At 48.7% G+C, this 24855-nt stretch overlaps 1 protein-coding gene across 2 annotated transcripts in view; it reads left to right on the forward strand.

Annotated features, from left to right (window-relative positions):
• LOC119403989 (receptor-type tyrosine-protein phosphatase mu) overlaps positions 1-24855 on the forward strand; it is a 963694-nt gene that overhangs the window by 392984 nt on the left and 545855 nt on the right. For both annotated transcript variants that reach the window (XM_049419317.1, XM_049419318.1), the window contains exon 4: positions 5124-5211. In XM_049419317.1, the coding sequence (XP_049275274.1) occupies positions 5124-5211 (88 nt within the window). The remainder of the gene's footprint in view (positions 1-5123; positions 5212-24855) is intronic.

Here is a 24855-nt window from a genome sequence, read left to right on the forward strand (position 1 = left end):
AAGGAAAACGTTTTTTGTGTGAATGGCACCCGCGTGTTTTGGTCGCATTATGACAAGCTCTATGTGGTATACCCTAAGAATGAGGGCAGCCTCAGAGTTTGTCCGAAGCTTTCCTTTTCCCACTTAAACCCAACAAATACGGAAAAAATGCGAGTGAATCTAGCAGCAAAACTTTTCAGTGAAAGTGTTGGGAAAGGTTTAGAGTTCTATTCTAACAAAGGTACTCTAGGCCTTGAAAATGTCAAAGACACAGTCGACTTCACGGTGCGAATTAACGAAATTTTTGGTGCCATGAATCGCAGACACCCTAAGGAAGGTCTAAGATTAGGCGGGAAGGATTTTGAAGTGCTCGAGTCCTCTTTACAGTGGCTTAATGATTGGGACGAATTCACCCTGAAAACTTTTTGTCACAAACCACAGCTGAGGGCTTGCGAGTGACTATTCTGTCGACAATTCAGCTGTCAAACTACTTGTTAAAAGAATGTGACTTCAAATATGTGCTAACTGCAAAGTTTAACCAAGAAGTTTCGGAAAAGTTTTTTGGTGTCATATGCCAAGCCGGGTGCCAAAATGAACATCCCTGCTTGCCGACCTTTTCGCAATTATACAGCATGTTATCGTTCTACAGTCTGGTAAAGCCACCCAAGTATAGTAATTGCCAGTTGTTGCCTAGTGAAGAGCCGCGACTCCTTAGCTTGTCTAATTTGACATCAGCTTTTAAGGAGGATGTTCCCGGCCAATCACGGCTGGATGAGCTGGGGAGTAGGCTGGACGGATTGGTGCAAGATGGGATTGAATGTGAAGATGTATTTAACTCAGTGCCTGCATCAGACAGCATTACGGACTGCATAATTTACTATGTATGTGGGTTGCTGTGCAGGAAACTCTTAAAAAATTCGAATTGTTCAATCTGCAAGCGAGGATTGACTGCGACAGGTGATCCGCCTAACGCTGAATCAGCTCTCGTTGTTTTGAAGTCAAGAGGAGGACTAATGCACCCAAATGCTGCCCTATTTAATCTTCTGAAAAAGACTAAACTAATATTTCAAAAGCACGCTGGCGAGAAGCAAGCGTATGAAATTGACTTTGTGTTAGACATCTACAACCTCTCATTTCCCTGTCGAGAACACAAAGTAGACATGATGGCACAAGTGCTTCACTACTATGTAGGAGTGCGGATGCGGCAATGTGGCAAACAACTGAAAAAAAATGAAAGAAACAAATCTCAAAACTTGCGCAAGCTCTCGAAACTAGTTCAGTAAGTTGCTGCCTGAAAGTCGAAGTACGTAGTTTTAGTTTTTCATCCGTTTTTGATGCTGATTTGATTTTGAGTTTAAATGCCGTCTTATTCTGTCGGTGGCGAAGCACTGAATAAAGCAATCTGGTTATGAATGAGTGTATATTTACATCGCTGTAATAAAGGTGTCGTTTTGAGTTGATCCACGCTTTAGCAACCTTATTGACGCCGGCCCGCTTTTTTTAACAATACCTACATGCGTGTGCAGTCTTTCTCTCTCCGTGCGAAAGCTACGCTTGTTAACAATGAGAATATCTGGGGCTTTACGTACTGAAACCACGTTATGATTATGAGGCACGCCGTAGCAGAGCTCCACAAATTTCGGCAATGTGGTGTTATTTAACATGCACTGACATCGTAGACTACACGGGTCTCTAGCATGTCGCCTCCATCAAAATGCGACCGCCGCAGCTGGGATCGAACTAGGGAACTTCAGTCAGCAGCCGAGTACCGTAACCGGTGTACCACCGCGGTTGACTGGCTATACGCTCGTAAACACTGCACACACCGCGATCAACGTGTTCCGTTCAAGACGAAGTAGTAATGCTGTCTTCAGGTGACTATGCGGGACATAAACAGTGAAAGCTATCCCTCAGTTGGCAACAGAGAAGAATCGGAAACACATATCCACCACTCTTAATGTCTTCCTTTCACGCAAGGCCAAACCAGGATGATTTTTCGTGTCCTTCGTCGGTGCCTCAAACTTAGCTGCTGGCATTCGCTAAAATTCAGTATTTTATGCACGACCGGCTAAAAAGTAGTATTCGTCACACATTTTTTATCCGCGATCAACGACCGCATATTACTTCGAATGTTCGCGACAGCAAAGACAGTATGCATTTTCTGTTGCAATACTACGGCTAATACGTAATTTTTTCTAAATATATATACTATACTTCTATAAATAGAACTAATTTCTTTCATATTTCATCGTGACGTCACTGTCATATGTTTAAATGCACGATTTCACATGTCCGAATGAGGAAAGCATCCTCCTATTGCGAACCTTCGAGCTGTCAAATTCAACCGTTATTCGACAGATAACGGCTGTATCGTGAAAATTTCGATTTATTCGCAGCTTTTATTTATTTATTTATTTGTGCGCTCGTTATAGCGCGAACACGCATTTTTTTATTCATTTCGAGGAGTGTTCGCGCCGCTAGCAACCATGCATTGCGGAGAAGCTGCCGCTTGGGCCAATTTTTTTTATTTCTCAACGCCGCCGCTGCAGCGAACTGAATTAACACTAGCCATCGACAGCCAATGTTTATCGCCGGTCTTCGACACCCCGGACAGGTTAATCGGCGACACAGTAGGCATGTCGCCTGCAAAAACGAAGCGCGACTTCACCGCATAGCTGTGGTTGCTAGCCAGACCTATGCGCTACTTTGCTACCTAAAGGTAGCATATACAGTGACTCTAGAGCCACGAGTAGTGTAGCGCCATCTAGGGCCCTGTGGACAATACGCCACAAACCGCTGACAGAAGTTCGCCGCTTCCGGAGGCGCCGTCGGTCCACCTATAATACTTCTAACACCATGGTCATGAGTGCCAGCTAGTGAAAGCCAAGGTCATGCTTTCGGCCAATGGAATGCTCTTGCCCAGAATATTAAACTGTTGTGCTTGTTCTCCTTTATGTAGGTGGAGTTAAAGCATACAGAACTGTTCCTTCTGGCCATTGAGGAATGAACACATTTTGTCGCTTCCAAAGCCCTGAACATTATAGCGCAATACCATTCGGAGCCAAGTTTCTATGCAGAAAAGTATACAATTATAAATTTGAACAGTGAAGAACCATTCGAATTTACTGATACGATTATGCCCTAAATTTAATGCCTACTAGAAATGCATCTTAGAAGGAGGCGTTGTGCATATCACAACAGATCATAGAGGAAAAGCCTTAGATGCAGCCCATACTTTACTGCATTTGGCACCAGTCTAGGCCAGCCAGCAGAATATTAATTGGGCACAGGCAAATATATTGATGTAAGGGTACCTCTGAAGGTTCCCCAGAAGAGACCGAAATATAGACTATACAAAAGACTGCCGTCGCGCCGGACGCAACCGAGTGATACGAGTCGTATGCGGTAACAACGACGAAAACAACAAGAAGTGGTGCACGTAGTATCCCCGGAACACAGCTGACTGCGGTGACGCGACATATGAGGCTGAAACCACGATCTCATAATGCAAAAGCCTCATTTTCATAATAAACTCGGCGGCTTGAACCCATATGTGCAAGAACATGCCAGTGTCGTCTGCTATTGGTGGTGGTTGGCGAGCTCGAAAACATTACGTCGCGTCCTCCAACCAGAGTACACATCAGAGCCGCTCATACGGCTACCGCATGGGCGGGAATTTGTCGCCGTTCCGCTCTTTTTCCCTCCGCTTGCGGGCTTTAGGGGTAGGGTCCCTATTCTAGGGACTGTAGTAGGGGTCCCACCCTGTGCGATGCGGGTGGGCGGCTAGTGCGCGTATAGACCCTTTTAACTGTTTCGCGGCGCGAGTTGCCGCATTCTTAGACAGACTGCGCCTGCGTGCTCTTGCGTTGTGTCCGCATCGGCTACATACGCTAGGCAAAGACCAAGATTTATCTCGCACAGTGACAGCGAGACTGGCGTCCATTCGGACGAGTGCACGGGGTAGCGTGGCGTAGTTTGATGGGTTGTGTCCTTGTTGGCATGCACAAGGTTGTGGCCAGTATAATCTCCAACCAATCTGCTTTGCTGGTAGGCATTTCATGCTTGCATCTACTCTCCATTGCGGTAGAGCCGGCCATTTTTTTAAAGCTCGCCACGTAATAATGAATAATCCACACTTTTGTCCATCACAGCTGCAAAATATTCAGTATAATTGTAGACACGAAGAAACAAACGTAAGCCGGAAGCGGTATTGATGGGACAGCACTGGTTTCTGCGTTCGATGTCACCGTTTCGTGTAGGCGATGGATGTTTTGTTGCAGCATTGACAGCGACCTTGCCTTCGCAGGTCACTTATTCCAGTTGCTGAACGCGGGCTTTGGGAATGGCATCTTGGGGCCATATTCTGAGATGATAACTTTTGGACATATTACTAGAATATCGCTTTCACTGCGCGTGGAATGGCTCGTTGAGGAAAGGGGTACAGGTAGTCGTCGCATCAGTCGTTGGGCAGACACGATTCTTGGTCACGCGGAGTGTAGCTGCCGCCGAAAGTGGTCTCAGAAAATGGCTCCTTCGGGAGCTTGCAGAATGGTAGAGCTTGGTGACCAGTCAGTTTGAAGGTAATTAGTTTAAGGGTACCTGCATGGTTCTTTCCCGGGTTTCGGCGTCACTTGAAGAAAATTAAGGCTTCGACGCGTGGAAAAAGGGGTTTAGGGAGAATCCAACTCCGTAGTCCACGTAGACCACGCAGTCCGGCTCCGTGGGTAGCCGCTGTGGCGCGTGATCGGAAGCACAAGAATTCTTCGTAGTCTTTTTCATCGTTCCTGTTTCAACCTCAGCGACGTTTATGACTAAGGATGATGTGCTGAAAACCATGTGAGCGTTCACGAGTCAGCGTCTTGTCGGCATTGAGGAATGCCTGAAGATTTAGATGTGTCTCCATTTCGATGATATGCTGACCATTTTGTCGTCGATGTGAGTCTACAACAAATCAATAAGGCCCGACTGGCAAAGTGGCGCTTGCCTCCACAGGGGTTGCGAAGGGGTCTTCGACGAGGTGTGCTTACTTAATAGAAAAACAAGTCAAGTATCTTTCTCATCGTTCTGCCTTCGTTACTTTCTATATTATCAGTGCGCTAATTAGGGCCTCATGGTGCTTATTTTTGTGCTCTTTTACTGTCCAGACCCTCAAGACTGGCCAGCAGAAGCCTTGGACTGTCGCTCAGAAGCCGGAGAATAAGCACAAGAACCGATACGCAGACCTTCTGCCTTGTGAGTAAAAAAAAATTCGGCAGATCCCACGTACAGTGGGAATCGATGTTATGCGAAGCATGCGGCTTGAAGGTGACTGTGGCGTAATTTTTTTTACTGAGCGAAACGTTACAAAATGACGCTAAAGATCTGTATAAATTTTATACCCCCACATATATGTTGAGGAGCCGCATATGTGTTATATAATCAGTTGTTTACAGTTGGGTAACGCTGCCAACGGCAACGTTGGTATTAGCAGCACCAGAAGTTGTAAGTTGATATGTAGTGCTTATGCTTGCCCCAAAACATGGAGAACGCACGCACGTTTCACGAACCCGTGTGCATGTGTGGAAGTTCTTGACAGTTCTTGAATGAGGTCAGCATCACCATAGTCAGTGAGCACCAGCAGTTGGTCATGACGTGTTATTGGATCCGGTCATGATCACGGTGATGAGGGGTCAATGTGTAGTGAAGTATGAGGTATAGTACAGCTGTTGGAAATCGTGGATGCCTCGTTCATTTCGTCGACAAACTGTATGTCGATAGAGCCGGCAAGATGTTGGAACCTGAAGTCACCCTTCGCGTTGGTGAGGTATAGGCCGTCGAGGCTCGTAGGCCTGGATAGTGCTACGTAGACCACCATCAGTGGAGGATGGCGCTTGTCGTATTCGTAGACTACATGGGCGTATGTGGCCTACGTAGCCTAGTCTACAAAGCGACTGTCTATCAATCTGGCATCATCCTCGGTCAGCGTGAGGCCATCACCCAGCCTCGTAAGAAATGAAGATACGGTGTCGTTCTAGCGGACTAAGTGCACTTTACGGTGCGATGATGTGAATATAATACGTTTAACTTTCGTTAAGGTATTCTTCTGGGGTCGAGCAATGCTTCAATATAGCTTGCTGAATCATATGAATACAAACGTAATGTTTATTAGACTTCTGTAAAAGCGGAGCGAACACTGGAACCAGAGACGTTAATCTGGTATGACGCCTGTATCGTAGGAGTACACATCGTAGGAGTGTCATGTAGTGTTTATTGCTTTCTTGCAATATTAGATATCCAGCACCATAACCACAACTAACGTTGCACCGCCATTACGCCTGTATAGGCTGTTTTTCCAAACCAGTTTATAAGTCTGGCGTGGCTCTGTGGTAGAATACGTGATTGCCACGCAGAATGCTTGGGTTCGATTCCTGCTGGGATCCTAATTTTCATTCTTTCGATTCGTCGTGTGAACGCTGCCGATGTCGGTTTTTCCTAATGCTCTCGCACTTAAGTTACCAATGTCTGTTCTCGCCGTTCCTGGGTAGATATAAACTGTCAATAACCTGTGGCGCATACCCGTACACCGCGGCCCGTGGTAAACGGGTATGTGCCACACGTGTCTGGAGGAAAGGGTTTGACGACGTACGCGACAGGATTTTCACGTTATTCACGTTGTGACCCGACAGTCATATTCGGCAAATCCCCTTACCCTCCCATGCCAATTTTGGTCGACACCAAGTTGAGGAGGCGATCATGAGAGCACCCAGACGTAGGCGGCTAGATAGATAGATAGATAGATAGATAGATAGATAGATAGATAGATAGATAGAGAGATACGTAGATAGATACGCTCAAAGTGCCAGAGGTTCGCTAAGAAATGCTTCGCATTTAATACTGGATTCACTGATGACTCAAGCCACGTTGGTGCATGTTCGCAGTGACTGCTTATTGATGTTCGTGCCAGCTAAAGAAGTCTGGATATCTCTGTTTTTAGAACTATTCTGAGTGGTGTTTTTTAACTTTGACAGCTATTCTCAATAAAATTTCCTTGACGTCTACGAAAGACATACTAGTACATATTTTGCGGCAAAAGGGAGAAAAATGTGTTAGCACTGCGTCTGTTTTCCTCTAATTACATTAAATCACCTGAATGTCCAGCATTAGTCAGCAATGCAATACAGACGGCTACATGTAATCATTTCTGCACCAAAGGGGCAAAGATTGGAATGACTTGCCCCCGTCACTGTCTACCATAACTACCCGCTACGGGGGTCAGTGGCATAGCCAGGCATGGCACACCAATCACGTGGCCTCCCCCCGCCCCCCAATTTCTTGGTGCCATGGGATACAGAGCACAAAATTCGAGCACACTTGCCTGCGTGGCCACTTTAGGGTGAGCCACCAAGCCCATAATGGTACCCCTGTCTTAATTGTCGTTGCCTCAGAGACTTTTCGGTGGGTTCCGCATCAGTCCCACGAAGAGCTCCTGCTTGACTCCTCGCACGAGGAAACGGACTTTCTCCTCTTCGGGCATGGTAGGATCTGCGCGGCGGAACAGTCTGGTCATATTTAGCGGCGAAGCTGTTTAGCAAATCATTTCCCGTCAGCCGATCGCAGAAAACTATCATCTTCACAGGTATGTGTCACTGTGCGGCTACCTGAAGACGAGTACAAAGAAAAAGAGAAGGGAGATGGAAAGATAGACATATAGAAAGAGAAAGAAAAAAATTTTGCCGAAAAATATTTTTTCACGAGGTGGGATTTGAACCCGCGTACCCTCGATTCGAAGGCGAGCGTTCTAGCCACTCGGCTATCCAGGCACTCTATACTCGGCGACAACTTATCTTGGCATTGGAGCGAAGGCTACAGAGGCGCGGCATCCGCACAACTGTGTTACTACGCAAGTAGTTCGGCATATTGCAGCCGATTTCAGTCCCAGTTTCGGTTTCGCTTGCTCGCATCGCTAGAGCGTTGAGCAGAATAGGAACATAGTGAAATTGTGATCACTGTGCGTAGATGCATCTACCTACTGTACTGTATATTGTCACGGGGTTGTTACGTTGATGAAGGCAGCAGTGGGCGTGTCGAAGATGAAACTCTTTATTTGGCCGAACTTGTCGGCGGGAAATGAGTCAGTCAGAGCGTCGTCCGTCAATAATTTTGGCAAGTGGTAAAGCGTGTCGGCTTTTATACATGTTCTATCGAATGTTCCAGCGTTATCGCTGGTGGCCACGTAATCTCTAGACTATTCGCGTACCGCGCGCCATTTTAACGGAAAAATCTAAAAGAATCCTGACGCTTCTGGAACATCGCACCGCGGTCTGCGCGGAGCATTCCAAACAGTCTTCGCGGGTGAAGCCCGAAGCTTAACAACAAAGTAAGACACATGGCAATATGATGAACGCCGCCAAGCGCACACCGCAGCCCGAATACGGTGTTTCTTCCATTTTAACGTGAGAGGCGACTTCAGTAGCAACAATTTTAGAAAAAAAATGCCCCAACCTTCCCGAAAGGAATCGTGAGGAAATGCGAATGCATTTCTTGCGCCGACAGAGGATACCGTTGCCGTCAGACATTCGCCTTCACCGACTTCTGCCATCGCCTTGAGAGGCGCCCAGCCAGCGAACGGTCGAGAGAGCGGCGCGAGCGGAGGGAGAGTGGGGCGCAGGGAGGAGAGAGAGCGAACGGCGAGAGAAGGAGCGGCGAAGCACTGCACCTAGCCTCTCCTACACTCTCTCGCACCACATGCTCCGGTTGCTAGGGGCGAGGATAAGCGCGCGCGCCCGCAGCTGTTGCTATGGGAGAGGGCGCCGCGGACAACGCCGAACGCCTGACATAGACCGACTAAGAAATGCATTCGCATTTAAAAGCTCGCATTGCATTCCAATAAATACGGAATGTAAGTACCATGACGCCGTCGAATTGGGTTTCGATTGTAAGAGCGCTCACACTTAATTAAAAAGAGACTTACGCAGATTATTTTATCAAGCTTCGCTGGTCACACACCTTCACGGAGCGTAACGGCCACCGATGTTTTTCCATCTGCACGTGCAATATGTAACAGGTATTGTCCACAATACCGATTGTCACTGGTAGAAAAAATAAAGCATAAAAACCGTTCATATCTTTTATTGCATTGCATCTAGGCGTGATTTGAAAGAACACGAAGGCGAAAGGCAAGTAATTATATTTTACAGCACAAGAAGGCACAATGCAAACAAAAAGACCAAAAGTTCTTGTTGCTCTAAATCAGGACTTTTCAGACGCTTCGTTAACGAATCAGTCTTGTCTAATTCACAAAACACTTTACATTTTTTTTTTCAAATTAATCATTATACTAGACAACAAAAGCATTTCCACATAGGTTTTGAAGCGCAAATAAAGCTTTTCTGCGGTGGGGAATACAAATTTTTTGGGCATTCTGTGTCAACATATTGATTTTCACTTATGGCACAGAGCGTGATAACCATAACATTTTGCTGACAATCATAACATTAATGCACTTGTGACATAGAACATCACCATTACAACCTTTTGCTGGCACTCGATGTCAACATGACATTTTACATGTGTGAGTCATGACACAGAACATAAGCACAACAACGTTCAGCTGGAAATCCATGGCAACTGAGATTTCGCACTTCTGACCATAGGTCGGCAAGAAAAAAATACTGGAGCTCACCTACTCAAGAAACATATTTTGCTCCGAGAGCTCACTGTGACTCAGACTCACCAAATTTCCCTCATCCAGACTACCTAAACCTTTTCTCGGCCAGACTCACTCGAGCCCAAAGTTTTTTTTTATTTAAATAGAAAAAAATAAGATCAGATGGTAGGCTACATTAGAGCCGACTATCTCACCAACAAGAAGAAAGAGGCCATAACAAGAAAAATGTAAACAAAAAAATAGAAAAAAGAAATACAATTAGCTGAACTATGCACATATGCAACATGCGTCGTACAACTTAGCACTTGCAGAGTCCAAGGGCAGAGTCTAGCACATACAGGGTTGTGTCACATAAAACCTCGGATGCAGTCCACACAGCCAGTCTCCCGTACAAGGACATATGAAATGACTAGAAAGTATTCTCAGTAAAACAACGCTATGAAAGTAAAGCACCATGATACTCGTAAGCAGTTCATTAAGTCTCTATCAATTAAAAAATCCCGAAAAAGCACTCACAGCCCGTCTTCGGTTGTCAGGACCTGGCCATGGTCCAAACCTTGCAAATTGAGTGGTCGTTTGTCAAGTCTCTTGAGTCGATCACTAAGTCGAACACGCTGTTCTTCATATTTCGGGCATTCTATAAGGAGATGCTCCAACGATGTATCGGAATTATCGCAACGATCGCTGGTATTGCTCGGCAGAATAACCATTTCTAATAAACAAATCTAAACAGGTAAGAGTAGGAACACATTGATAACAAAGAACGCCAGGGTACAATAACTCAGTAAATGAGTAAATAAAACACAAAAATGACAAGTGGTATCACAGTTTCAGGTCCCATTGCGACAGAAATGAAACACGGCAGCAAGCGCCATTGAGATGAGATCAAAAAGAAAAGGGAACCTTATTTTGAACATTTCAAATCTCAACTAAGCAATGTGGTTCTCACTGATGCAACATATAATGTTAACATTTACGACCAAGATAATCATATCCCAGCCACCGTGACGATACAGTGCTTACAGTACCTGGCTGCTGACACTAAATGCTCATGTTTCAGCGTGTCGCATTTCAATGATAGGGAAATGTCAGATGTCCGTGTATTTATATTTGCGTGCACATTAAACAACTCCCAGAGGCCAAAATCTGTAGAACCTCAAGCACAGCATGCCTCATAATCACAACGTGCTTTTGGCACACAAAATCTCTGCAGTCATTATCACATCACGATAGCGTAACCAGAACATGCACGAAGTGCAACAAAAGAGATCAGCAGATAAAATCACAATGAAGTGAATAAGCGATAACAATGTAAAGAAACAGCAGCGACCTACAGCCCTCAAAAACAATATCCCAGTTTCTGGTTAGGTACATGTGCAATCATTTGCTCGAAGCATTGGCAAGGCACACATGGAGATATCACGGCAGTTCATCAATCCCACTCATGTCGGAGCTGCTCGACTCATCTGAAGAACTTGAGTCTGTACAAAGAAATGATGAGACTGTCTGTTTGGCTGTTTATAATGTCATCACGCTCCCATGCCTCATCCTCAAGCCTCATCACGTGAGTGCAGTGATGGAACCAGTTCTGTTGGATCACACTTGCGATTCCTTCCTGCAGCAGCTTCTCGACAGATTCAATCTTGAAGTTTGTGTTCCTTGAAGCAACATAGCCTTTGACTTGGCTCCATACAAGCTCTATAGGTACCGAATATCAAACCACTGCGTGGTTTGATATTCGGTAGCAGCTGTTCAACAAACCATTTCTGGAAACGCAAAGCATCCATTTCTGTGTGGTAATCACCAGCTCCCTTCTTGGCGCGGAAAACTAGGGCGGCTCCATCAACAAAGCCTTCTGCACTTCCAGCATGCGAAACGATTAGGCATCCTCCTTTACCACTCGGTGCACGGAGGCCAGTTGAGAGCCCTAAACGAAATGCGTCTTGCCGAGTCATCACGCTGGTGTCTGTGCAAACGCTCCCCTTTGTATGGCCGGCGTTTACCCAGGTCTCATCAAGGTATTGGATGGTCCTGTAAAAGAGAAAGCAGCCTTATTGTTAACAGCGCAATTTAACTGGCAAGAGCCCATTAACAGAGCAGACAGTCTTCATCCAAGGTTATGCCTCTGTTTATGGTGTATCCAGACGACGGACCGACCCGCGGGCGGCTGAGTCACGTGACAATAAGAACGTGAGTGGCCCGTCCGCTTGCGCCATATACACGCGCAGTCCGAAACGGGAGGAATAAAGCCCGGACCGATTGCAGTTCCAACCGCAAACGATGCTGCGCGCGCGTCTTGAAGCCGCATGTTCGAAGAGCCGCCGGCGCACTCGGCTACCGAAAAAAGAAGGAAAAAAACCTGTTTTGTTGACACCCCACCCCTCCGAGCACGCGGCCCGCAGGCGGGTGATTGATAGTTGGAGGAAGAATAAGGCACTTATTTCTGTCTCCCAGTTGGGGACACGGCTCAGTACCTGTGGGATGGGGAAGTGGGGGGTAAAGATGAAGGAAGAAGGTAGAAGGTTCAGCAGCAGGTCGTCATAATCCCAGCAGAGTAGACGTGGGGGGCAGGAGGTCTGTTGAGGTACAGGGCTCACAGGTCTCTAGACCGGCTTCATCCGCAAACTTCAGAAAAGCTCGCAGGGCGGGGGAATGGTATCCGGACGAGAACAGGAGATCGTCAACGGTGGAGTGGGGTAGGCCCTGCATGCGTTAGGACCTCTTCATGATGTCGCGCGGGCCATTCAGGGCTGGGCAGAAGCACAGAATGTGCTCCAGCATCTCAGGGGACCCGCATCTGCTGCAGTCCGGCGAGGAACAGCGGCTCTTGCTGTACTTGCGTGCGGCAGGCCATGCGCTTCCTGTTCGGAGCCGCAGCAGCAGCCACAGCTCTCGCCACTGGAATCCGGTCTCCTGTAGTGGCCTGGGGGTTGACCACTTGCCACTCGTTGGTCCGGGTGGGCCGCCTTGAGCAGGTGCAGCAGCTGTTGACGGGAGAAGTCAGGGGCCGCTACAGCAGTTGTGACTGGAGTGTCGATCCGGTGCCCGTCCTTGGCAGCGGCGTCTGCTTCATCGTTGCCGGCTATTCCAACGTGGGAAGGAAGCCAGTGCATGGACAGTCTGACCCCGCAGTCCTTGAAGGCTTGGAGTTTGGCGAGGAGCAGGATCACCGTGACGCCGGCTCGATCGGGCTGCAGCAGGGCCTGTAGAGCTGGCCGGGAGTCCGTGACGATGGCCACTGGCTTTGTAGGGAGGTTGGCGGCAAGATGGTCTGCTGCGAGATTGAGTCCTGCCAGTTCGGCTGCTGTAGAGCTCGCCGGGAACGGAAGGCGGCACTGAAGCCTTACCCCCAACTCGGGAACCGTGCAGGCAGCGGCAGCGGAAGGAGGGCTCTTGTAGACGGAGCCATCCGTGTACAGCAGCAGGTGGCCGCTCAGCTGCTCGTGAATCTTCTCCACTGCGGCCTGCTGGAGTTGACTGGCTGGAGTGCGTCTCTTTGTCAGCTTCCCCAGGCGCAGGTTGATGTCTGGCGGCCGACGATGTGGAGGTGGAGGCTGGACTGGAGTGGGGGCTGCGGGACCAGTTCTTGGTAGAGTGCCCAAATGCTCGCCATGCGGGAGGTCGGTCGGTCCTTGATGCGCCGCAGCAGTGCCTCTCCGTATGATGTACGGTGCAGCCGGTCGACATGCAGCAGGGCCTGACGCAGCATCAGCAGGGATTCTGGCGAGGTCTGTGCCTCTGCCAGTGTGGCAGCCACTGGAGAATAGCGTAGGAGCCCCAGGAACGCCCTGATGGCCGAGCGATGCTGTTTCTCCAGCTGTTCTTTTCGGCGCCACGAGAGCTGAACCAAGGGCAGAGCATACTACTGGATGACAGCTGTGGCAGTGCCGTGATACAGCTGTAGGGCCAGCTTCCGAGGGCAGCCCCTTCCACGCAGCAGGAGTTCGCTGACCATGGACTGCACCCGCGCCGCCTTTGTGACAGCCGCCTTGACAGCAGGGATCCAGGTCAGGCGGTGGTCCATCCGGAGCCCCAGGTAGGTCACCTCCTTACTCCATGGGATGGGTCGGCCGTTGAGGATCAGCTTCTGCACGCTCCCCCTGGCTCTCGGGTGGACCATCAAGGCCACAGTCTTTGTGGGGGACACCTGTAGCCCGATGCCTCTGAAGAACGAGGCCACCGCGTCCAAGGAGTGTTGGAGGGAACGCCGGATGGCTAGTAGGTGGCGTCTCGGCCCGCATGCCCACATAGCCACGTCGTCGGCATAGTTGAGCACTGTGTGGGGTGCGTGCTGTCTACCGGAATGGCTGCTGGAAGGGTCGCCAGGACCAGGTTGAAGAGCAGTGGCCTGAGGACAGATCCTTGCGGCACTCCAGTCATCACGCTCCTGGGGCTGCTGGTGGACCGGCCAACCCGTACTCGAAGGGTCTGCCCTGTCAGGAACCCGGAGATGAAGCGTCGGAGGCAGCCCTCTATGCCCATGGCATCCAGAGCATTCTCAATGGCCACATGTGGGAGGCCATCGAACGCGCTCTGGACATCGAGCAGGACAAGAAGGGCCACCTTTCCTCTGCTTCTGGCGTCCTCTATGGAGCTGACCACGTCGGCGATGGAGTCCGCTGTGCAGCGGTGGCGACGGAATCCGGTCTGCTGTTCTGGGAGGAAGCCCAGAGCCCCAGCGATCCAGCTGAGGCGCCCCAGGATCACGGCCTCCATGAGCTTGCATGCACAGGAGGTCAGAGAGACCGGGCGGTAGGAGCTGATGGTAGATGACGCTCGACCGGGCTTTAGGACAGGCACCACCACTGCTGTCAGCCAGGCCTCCGGTAGCTCGCCACTGCACCAGATGTCACTCATGGCCCCCAGGAGTCTCCGCCGTGCGTTGCCGTCCAGATTCCGTAGCATCTGATAGGTGACGCCGTCGAGTCCCGGGGCACTGCGGCGTTTGGTCCGCGACAGGGCAGCGTTGAGCTCGTGTGCCATGATCGGTGCCTGGCAGAGGGCCTCTATCTGGTTTGCAACCCAGGCTGGAGGTGACTCTGCGGTAGGCAGGGGGCCCGCTGGTTGGTAACTGCTGCTGGCTGCACCGCCACTGCTGCAGGCGAGGAGGGGGACGGACGGTTCATGAAAATGTTTTCGGCATTGTTGGTCCTCCCTATCCGCGGCCCAGCTACGGACTCTCCCAACCGGAAGTGGAGGGTCACGTGACGGTGAGGCCGCGGGCCAAAAGAGCGGTTTGGCCCGTCGTCTGGGTGCACCATTAAGGACAGAAAAAAAAAGTGCACTCACAAAACCTATGTAACACATATAACATAGATAAGCTAGCAAAACTCTCTCTGTGAAAGACTGAAAACAATATTTAGGAGACTTGTTTCAGGCTGCCAGGAGCGTAGCCAGATGGCGGCACTCCGGGCCTGTGCCCTCCTCACCCCCCCCCTCCCGAAATTTTGTTCTTCCACTGAATAAAGAGCACAAAATGACACTCGACCACATAGTCCGACCCGGCCCCCACTCAGACGAAAGTGGTCCCCCCCCCCCCGTAAAAAATTTCTGCCTACGCCCCTGCAGGCCTTATATCAAAGCTCATGCAACCGTGCCCCCAATTACGTGCGCAGCGTATTCTCTCAATAAAATCTACAATTCAGAGGGCCATCACTAGCTATTCCTTTCTCTAAGCCATTGAGATTCCTTGCTCCTACGCGAAAAAGCGGCAGTAAGTCTTCTCAAACGATGCTACGGGAAATGCTGCAATACACAACGCTGAGTTAAACCTACACCACATGTAACGGAATCCTCGGCGAGCACGATTATTTACCGTACAAGCGCAAGAATGAACAGCCACCTTATCTTAATGGAGAATTCGCTGCGACTTAAGCCAGGGTTATGTAAGGCTTTTGATCGCTCACGTCAACAGCACACGTTTGGCGATCACAAGTCGCACACCTGTCGTTTTCACTAACCAGTAGGTACACACGCATGCTCACCACTCGCGTCAACTGTTTTAGCAACAATCACGCGTAGTGAACAGAAAGTTTGCAGAAATAAAAAGAACGTAAGAACTTACCGCCGCTGCCTCCTCATTTCTCGGATGGTCCGGAGGTACTTTCGACGCCAAGCAACGATGTCGTCTCTCTCAAGCAACGCGGAATTTCTTGTTCTTTTTCGGAAGGCGAACCCCAAGCCGTTCAGCATTCTTTGGATCGTACGAGTGCTGATGGTCGGCATGTCCATGTCAGGGTCGCTGATCACGTCGTTGCGTAGCTTCTCGGCTGTAGGTATTTCATTGCGCATGAAGTAGCTGTGCACTTTGCGACGCAGTGCTGCCAACGCAAACGTGTCATAGCGCAGCAGCCGCGTCTTGCCGGTGATGCGCTTCTCAGTTTGCTCCGAGCAATTCAATTTCTTGCGCTTCGGGGAGGCAAGTGGGGCCCGCAGAGCTTCAGCCTTGATACGCTTAACTGTTCGCTCGCTGACGGCGTCACGCTGACGGCGCCTCACTCCAGCGTAGACGTTGCAGATAACTTGCTTGGTCTGTTTTGATAGCCACTTTCTGTCACATTTAGAAAACAGCTTCTTCGGAGAACGAAACGGCGAGTTTCCAGCCGCACACAATTCATGCAGCATAGTAGACGCCATGTTTACTGAGAGAGCAGGCGTGAGGAAAACTTGGTGCTGTCAAAGAAATAAAAAAAGACAAAAACAAATTTGACGTTTACAATAACTCTTTTTCACAAATGGCTTCCCATAATCGTTCTCTTTTTATAATGAAGAAGTTTTTATTTATTCGAGGTAGGTAACTTTTCGAATTAGAAATAAATATAGGTATCATTTCCTGGCGCGCGCGCATGCAGGCACTTTGGCTCTATAGCTTCCACAGTGGTGCCAAGAAAAGTTGTCGCCGAGTATAGCAGAGCATAATATAGTGTAGCAAGGGGTGGCAAAGGGGAGTGAGCGTGGGGAGGAGAGAAAAGAGGAGGGGAGAGTAAAGCGTAGCACAGAAAGAATCAGAAAGGGAGAAATAGAGGGAGATAAATGCAGAAAGAGAGACGGAGAGAGCGTCAGTGAGAAAGAAGTAGGGAGAAAAAGATCAGAGGAAGCAAGCATCGTGTCGTCTAGGACCAGATGCAGCAACACCTGGCCAAGCCGCGCACGCGTAGTAGCTAAGCCGACGGAGACATCGCGCGACACCTCCGCTCTATAGTGCATTGCCTGGCTGCGTACCCTACAGGAAGCCGCGCATCTCTAATGGTACATTTGACTGGTCGTTTTTGAGCGCTCCGAAGGCGCTGAAAAAAAGTGTGTAAAATAGCAACTAACCATTGCTGCTAACATTATCGGGTCAAAACACAATCAGGAAGGAGAAAGATGACTTGCATACCTGCTTGTTCTCGTTGAAAAGGTTTAAAGCTGTTGAATTCAACAGTTTCAAACAGTCAGAGCGCTCTCAAACGAGCAGTCAAATGTACCATAAGATAGTCGTGTCGGTCGACGGGAAGTACGAGCGGCGACGTGTTCGCGCTTAGCTGTTCCAAGCTTTGCGCGGCTTAGTGCAAACTGTCTGCAGTTTTTTCTGTGAAGAGCACACACCTTTATGTGGCAGCTGCCCACGGGTTTCGAGCAGAGACTCAGCCCTATCCTTGTGGACGACGCTCGTGAATGTCTCCAAGAACCTGGTTCGAAAAACGTCCCACGTTCTCAGGGTCGCTTCTGGATCTCAAATGAGGTCCTAGGAGTGTGAGCCAAAGCGAAGTAGACATGCCTTAGAAGGATTGATTGTTGGGCGAGTTGGTAATTCATGATGAATGCAAATAGCGCGAAAAAACTTAAGACTAGACGCAGAAGGCTACGGCACAAGCGCATACTAACAACTAACCAGTTGCGCTTGTACCGTAGCGCTTGTGCCGTAGCCTTCTTCTAGTCTTACGTTTTTTCGCGCTATTTGCATTCATAATAGACGTGCCGTAGCTTGTCTTCACTGCTCCAGGTATTGCAACGGCGGCGCACTCAAACGCTTCCAGCCACCTTTCCTGGAAGTACTTTTTCAGCGCAACCCCAAAGACGCACCACAAAGAAAGAAACGACACAAACAAACGCTGACTAGCAACCGACTTTATTTCGGCAATTGTCAACGCCTATATACCTCCAAGGCAGCCTTGCCGCACATGCGCCACGCAATCGACATAAAAGCAAAAGTGAAACAGAGTGGAAACAATGTATCAGTGCATTACATACGCGATGAAATGAAATCAAACTCAGATGAGTGCAGGGACAGAGACGTGTCGCTTATGCAAAGATGAGCCCTTTTTCTGATGTGATAGGCTTCTAAAGGCAGCCGCGCATGCTCTTTCTCGCTCCTGCCAAGGATCGACGTCCCTTCAAATCATGTCTCACAACTGCAGCAAGCGTTAATATGAGCCACAAGATGGCTCCTTCATCTGCATTCTTGTTAATCTTTTGTGCGTGTTTCCTGAGCCGCTCGTTGACGCATCTTCCAGTTTGACCGACATAGGTCTTACCACACGAGAGCGGGACGGCATAAACCACGCCGACGGCACACGGGACGTATAGGTCACACCGTGTCGGATTTGGCAGCTTCCTCTGCTCATACCGCAGGTGCGGGAGCATAGCTTGGAAAGCTCGTTCGGGGCAGACAGCGCCATAGTGACACCATGTCTGCCTGCCACTTTCTTGAGCTGATGGGTGATCCGATGCATAAACGGGACCACCACAGGCCTCACTTTGTCCTGCACGGCGTCCGCCCCCTCAGTGGATTTCCTTTTCTTGATTTGCGTTTCAGCCACTGCAGTCAAGAGCGACATGGGGAACCCTGCAGCCAAAAGTCGGCTGATCTGATTGGTGAAGCTATCTTGCATCTTGTGAGAGCACGATTTTCTAAGAGCCGATTCCATAGCCGACATCGCAATTCCCCTTTTTACAATTTTTGAATGAGCAGACTTAAATGACTACAGGTCCTTATTCGCCCGTGGTTGATAGGACCAACACACATGGCGTTCACAAAATTCGAGCCTTAGTTCTAAAAACTGTAAAACGCCTTTCTGCGGTACCTCATATGTAAAAACAAGACCTCGTCCGTGTCGGTTAAAATCGTCTAATATCTTAGTCACCGAGTCCTGGTAGGAGGAGTCTAGAGATAATAAATAGATGGTTTTAACCGACACGGTATGAGCAGAGGAAGCTGCCAAATCCGACACGGTGTGACCTATACGTCCCGTGTGCCGTCGGCGTGGTTTATGCCGTCCCGCTCTCCTGTGGTAAGATCTATGTCGGTCAAACTGGAAGATGCGTCAACGAGCGGCTCAGGGAACACGCACAAAAGATTAACAAGAATGCAGATGAAGGAGCCATCTCGTGGCTCATATTAACGCTTGCTGCAGTTGTGAGACATGATTTGAAGGGACGTCGATCCTTGGCAGGAGCGACAAAGAGCATGCGCGGCTGCCTTTAGAAGCCTATCACATCAGAAAAAGGGCTCATCTTTGCATAAGCGACACGTCTCTGTACCTGCACTCATCTGAGTTTGATTTCATTTCATTGCGTATGTAATGCACTGATACATTGTTTCATTCTGTTATCATTCTGTTAAAGCGGTCATGAACCACTTTTCCAAGTAATGATCTGATGACCTCATTACCGGAGTTTACTGCCTCCCGAATCGATTGCCGCAAAAATTTCTCGAATCCGTCAAGAATGAGCGGAGTTACGGGGGTTTGGCGCACGCTCTCAGTGCTTTCTCTCCTTTCTCGTGCCGACGAGTGCACTGGAAGCTAGACAGGGAGGGATGGCACGGGGTAAGAAGTTACGTCAGCGCGCGTCATGAAACGCGATCGCTCTCCCGCTGTGATTCGCGTGCGCGAGTACGGCTACCGTGTAAATTTAGCAGACTGAGGAGTGCGGCGCGGGCAAGTGGCGGCACCCCGTGGCAAGAAGCTCATCTCATCCGGCTATCGGCCAATAAGCATGCTATATCTCTTGCGACGTAAACTGGCAGATCCGCGACGTCAACATGCAGAGGCCCCGCCCACCGACGAGAGTGAGAACCGGCCTCTGCTTGAAAAGAGGGCGCCTGAGGAAACGGCAACTTCGCGCTCCGCTTGTGGCCTTTATGCGGCGCGCACGACTGTAATATTTTGCAGAGCAGTTCATAGCCGTGTCAGCTTTCCGCAGGATGTGTTTTTTCAACAAGCCCAAGGGGTGCTTCATGACCCCTTTAAGATTAAGCGCCTTGCGCAAGTAGTCAAGTTTATTCGAAAGCTCACGCGAGCACCAGCGATAACGCTGGAAGGTTCGATGACTGATGTATAAAAGACGACGCGTTCCACAGATGATCAGATTACTTGACGGCCGACGACTGTTCTCGCCGCTATCAGTGCGCAACGTGTATCACTTGTATTTTGAGTTTTCATTTTTATGGGCACAAGTTTGCCCAAATAAAGGGCTCCGTATTTCCCAGTCTTGCTGCAGCATTCTTCACTGTCACAACCACGCAACAATGCTATCGATAGTGGTGTGAATAATGATGCCATTGCTGGCCGGCCATGTTGCCAAAATATTTTCGTTGCTACGTTGCTCATAAATTAAGCTTCTTTTCATTTATGAGCGATTTTTGGCGAGAAATAAATCGTTTTTGCAGTGAAAATGGCAGAATATGTCCATCAATAAATTCATATCTAAAAGGAACCAGTTACACCTTACAATTAACAAACTTAGTTTTTGATTTATTTATTTTTAACTTTGAAATCACAAAATGCAATATACATTTGTAGCCGCGCAGATCCACCACATGTAACGACTTCCCTTCCGCTACAGCTGAACACTGACTTTATGACCATGTGTCAGCAAAGCACTCTGTTCAAGAACACGATGGGGTCAAGTTTCTTGCCCCTCAGCCTGCTCCTCCGGCTGCACTATGTACCACGCGCGCGGGCACCAAGTTTATTCTGAAATGAGTTCGCGCTGTTGATTTTATACTATCGATAGTATCGTCGAATTTACTATCGATAGCGCTATCGATAGTATTTACTGCCATTGATAGTTCGATAGTGACTCAGCTATCGAGAGTATCGATAGTACCATCGATAGTTCTGCATCACTACTCCGTCTCCCGTTGTAGTCCTCGTAGTTTCCGTCAAGAGTGACTGTCCCTGATGGTGTCTTCGCGACTTGGGCTGGGTTCATAGCCTCATGGGGGTGTCCGGTGCATGAACGAACACACCTCAACCAGGTATCAGGTGGTTGGGACGGTGAATTCGGAAGGGAAGACGTTTGAGCGTGTTGGTTCATCGCACTTCATAAACCATAGTGCACTAAACGAACACGAGCTTAAATGAACATAGGAGAAGCTTTAACTACGGAACGGTTGGGTGTCCGTCTCGAATGGTTTTCCACTACTCTCCGGGAGCGCGAGCTCTGTGTTCTTCAAGCGGACAGGGAAGGAGGCTTCGCTGCGCTCACGCAAGAAGTGTTCCGGGGTAAGGCCTCTGCTGCAGTTCATGCAGTCTGTAATCCAATTCGCTGATTGACGCTGAAAAAAGAGAAAGTCGTGAGCATACCACTGCGCAATTATCTTAACTTGCTGCACGTTGACAGACAGAGAGCACTCATGGTGGCTGTCTTGAAATGTTTTTTTTTTTTTCTGTTAAGACGCACAAGGATGATAGCTTCTTTGGGGCCATCTTATAAGAATCAGGTACGTGGTAAAAGTGGGTCTCGGAATTCCTGCAAATTATGCTAAGACTTCTTGAAGTGGTTGATCCGTTTCTTACCCACGATTCTGCAGGTGTTATCCATATTGTAAAAACAAGAGGTTGGCTGCCTATTTCGTATGCCTAAAAGATTTGTTTCATTCTTTGCCACACGTATGTTTCATGTCCTGCATCGAGGCGAAAGTATGCGAGCACGGCCCAGTCCAGTTTTCCGACGCTTGTGGCGCGAGTGTGCCGGGTTTCTTTATAAAATAATTTTTAAGGACGATAGTCTTTCTTGGGGAAATTAAACGCAGAAATTTAGGTCTGTGTTTCTGTCTGTCTTTCTGTTTGTCGGCACGTCACTCGATTCAGCCACCCGGCCAAAGTTGAACCACTTGCTTACCGCCCACCCATCTTGAACTGGTACGGCTGTTCCTACTTGTGAACGTTGTCGATCAAAAAGTAAATATTACGCATATCTGAGGTGCAACATCATTAGGTAAGTATTAGGTGGTGTGCTCTTTTAATAGAAAATACATAGATACGCAATTTTAAAGACCCTAGTTTCTTAAACTCGTCTTCCTTCGTGCCCTCTGCACAAGCTCATGTTGTGTTTCGGTTTTGGTTCAGTATTGCATTGTACGAATGACAGGGGGCGCCGCTCTGGCATTCCTGTTTTACCCAGGCGACGTGTAAATAAGAGTTTGTGGAGAGTACTCGATGAGTGCGGACGTTTCTTCTCCTTCGGCGCATTGCGCCAAACCGCGTGTTCGGGCTGGCCGGCGTCCCCGCCGGTCGCGTTGGTCACCGCCGGTCTTCACCTGCCGCTGCGTCGGGACTACCAGCCCGCAACACAGCACTCATGTTTCCCGACGTATTGCCAGATGGCGTCCATATCTCACGCAGCGCCTCTTCTATCGTCTTTAGACGACATTTGCAGCGAAGCACGCAGATACGCGGCCAATTTTTTTTTATTCCAAGTCAATTTTTCATGCATTTGACAATGACATTTACCTGCAAAAGCGGGGTGTTTGATTGGTTCGTGCATTGCACCTATTTTAAGTGATTTTTTCTTGCTCGATGTGATTAGGCTCTCTCCGCGCAGCTGGGTGATTTGGGGATTTTAGAGCTTGTTGGTGCGTAGATGTATTTTGAGCTTTTTTTAGATCAGTTTTTAAACCTGTGGTGAGCTCTTATGTAGGCTGTTTATATTGTACCAACCCTATCATTGTGCGCATTCTTGCCGCTTTTAATCAGAACTTTTAAGCATTTCAGTTTTAGCGTGGGATTTCCCGTAGGGGACAAAATCAGGTTCCTAGATTTGAGTCTGCATGTAAAAGATGAGCACGTGCGTTGGGTCTATGAGCCCAGAGTACAGTGAACTGGAATATGACACTTGGATGTGGGCGCAAAAAGGCAAGGACGAAGAAAAGAAGACACGCACACAACAAGCCCGCATCGCTACCCTTGGAATATGACAAATGTTACCAGCGCAAAAATACGGAACACCTAGGGATCGAGACACACACTGTGTGAGCAAGGAGTCGTGTATTCCATGCCACTATCATGCGACAAGTATTATGTCGGACAAACCTTACGTCCGTCTTAGAGAGCACCAGCAGTCAGCAGTCGCGTGCAGTCATCTACCGAAGCATTGCCGTGAGTGTGGCTGCTCCCCGCATTTTGAGGGTTGCACTGTCATAGCCAGGTATTTTAGAGGAATTCAGAGGCTTGGTAAGAGATGTGCCGGCAGGCCCTCACTTTCTCTCTGCAAGAAGCAAGTACGCGACCTACAGAGCATGCCTTTTCAATAGCTATTTTTACCCCGTTTTTCGTTTTTAACACGAAAGTTTTTTATGCCGGGGTCCACCAAGACTTCGGTGACGTATTTCCGTCACGGAAATGACGTCGAAAAAATATACACAATCAGATGGCAAAGAAAAAAAGCTACCGTCAACGGGCATCGAACCCACGACCGCTCGGTCCGCAACAGCAGATGCCGGGCACCCTATCCACTGCGCCACGGTCACAGACTCTGGAGGCTTTACGAACGCGCCTTTTATATCTACCACTCTCCCGGTCGGCGGGATGGTGTTGACCTCTGGGAGTGGTAAGGTAAAGTAATTCGTCATTGTTGTGACCTCCGCGACTAGCACCTGCAACGCGTTTACGCGTCCGTCCCATTTGGCGCGTTTTCAATAGAAGATGAATTTTGTCAATGCCTTAACACACCGCGAGGTGGCGACCTTTGCCCAAGCGTCGTAAAAGCGTCAGCGTCGGCGTCGCTCATAGCAACACGCTAATCCACTCCAAAGATAGCTCTGCGACGCGCGCCTGCCTCACCATGGCTGTAACACTGCGTTCCCCGCTCACGCGCTCGCCCCGAGAAAAATCGCGGCCGGGCTACCGGGGCGGCGCGACGCGCTTTGCGTTTACCTCTAGTGCGGCCGTGTTGTTCAATCACATTTTAACATGCCGCGGGATGGCGACCAAGTTCTGCGTCCAATATGCGACGCTCTTCTGGCTGTCACACCTCGTTCTCTGATTACGCTTTCACCGTTAACTACTATAGCTACCACAAGGGTTTGTTTAATCATTTAACATGGACGTTAGTCGTCGGGATGGAGATGTACCACCAATCATCAAAGTAGGTGCATCCACGTTAAACGGTGCTATAGCTGCCATACATCAACATACATTGTGCAAACTCTCTCATATCAATGTACAGTAAACATTCAGTTACTTCTGTAAGGGCACGCTTTACTTTCGTGTTATTCAGATTCCTATGATGGAGGGATCAACCATCTTTTTTATATTATTTTTAAATATTTTTTTATCTTTGAATCGTGTAACTGCCGTGCCTTGTTTGATATTATCGTGTTTGTCTGTTGGTTTTAGGTTTAATCATATATTGTGTACTTTGTTTTGTATGTCGGGGGCGTGCTTGATGTTTTAAGATTTTTAATTGCGTTGTCACATTTCCTTGAACGTCCTTTTCGGCCACCAGCTGTTACGAGGCTTTTTCATCGCTTGTTTTTTATGTAGTAATCTTTTCCGTTGCTTTGATGCGCGTCATAAAAAGGCCTTGCGTTCAAAGTAATAAATCCGCTGTGAGTTCAGCACTGTGTGTGCGTGTCTCGGTCACTAGGTCTTCCATGTTGCTGCGCTGGCAACATTTGTCATAAACACGAACCAACTCGCCCAAGCTGCAGTTTTAGCCGCGAAGTCGAATACTTTTGTAGTTGAAAAAGCGAGGCGCTTCCTATGAGGCTATAGAAGCTGCCGCCGCGGGTGGCGCTGGCGTAGCTAGCCACCCGCGGCGGCAGCTGGTGGTTGCTGGTGGTTGCTGCTAGAGGACGGACGTGTTTTTCGTGGGCTCCGGAATGACAACGTCAGATAAGTGCTTTTTTTTTTTTTGCATGATTCGAGCTTGTTTCTTTAGTTAAGCCACTAGATTGCAGCTTAATAGAGCTTACAACTTTGTGCTGTTGGTACAAAGTGGTGTGACAGTCGCTTCGGGTGTTT

The sequence above is a fragment of the Rhipicephalus sanguineus genome, chromosome 9, assembly GCF_013339695.2.
Source record: "Rhipicephalus sanguineus isolate Rsan-2018 chromosome 9, BIME_Rsan_1.4, whole genome shotgun sequence".
NCBI classification, from domain to species: domain Eukaryota; kingdom Metazoa; phylum Arthropoda; class Arachnida; order Ixodida; family Ixodidae; genus Rhipicephalus; species Rhipicephalus sanguineus.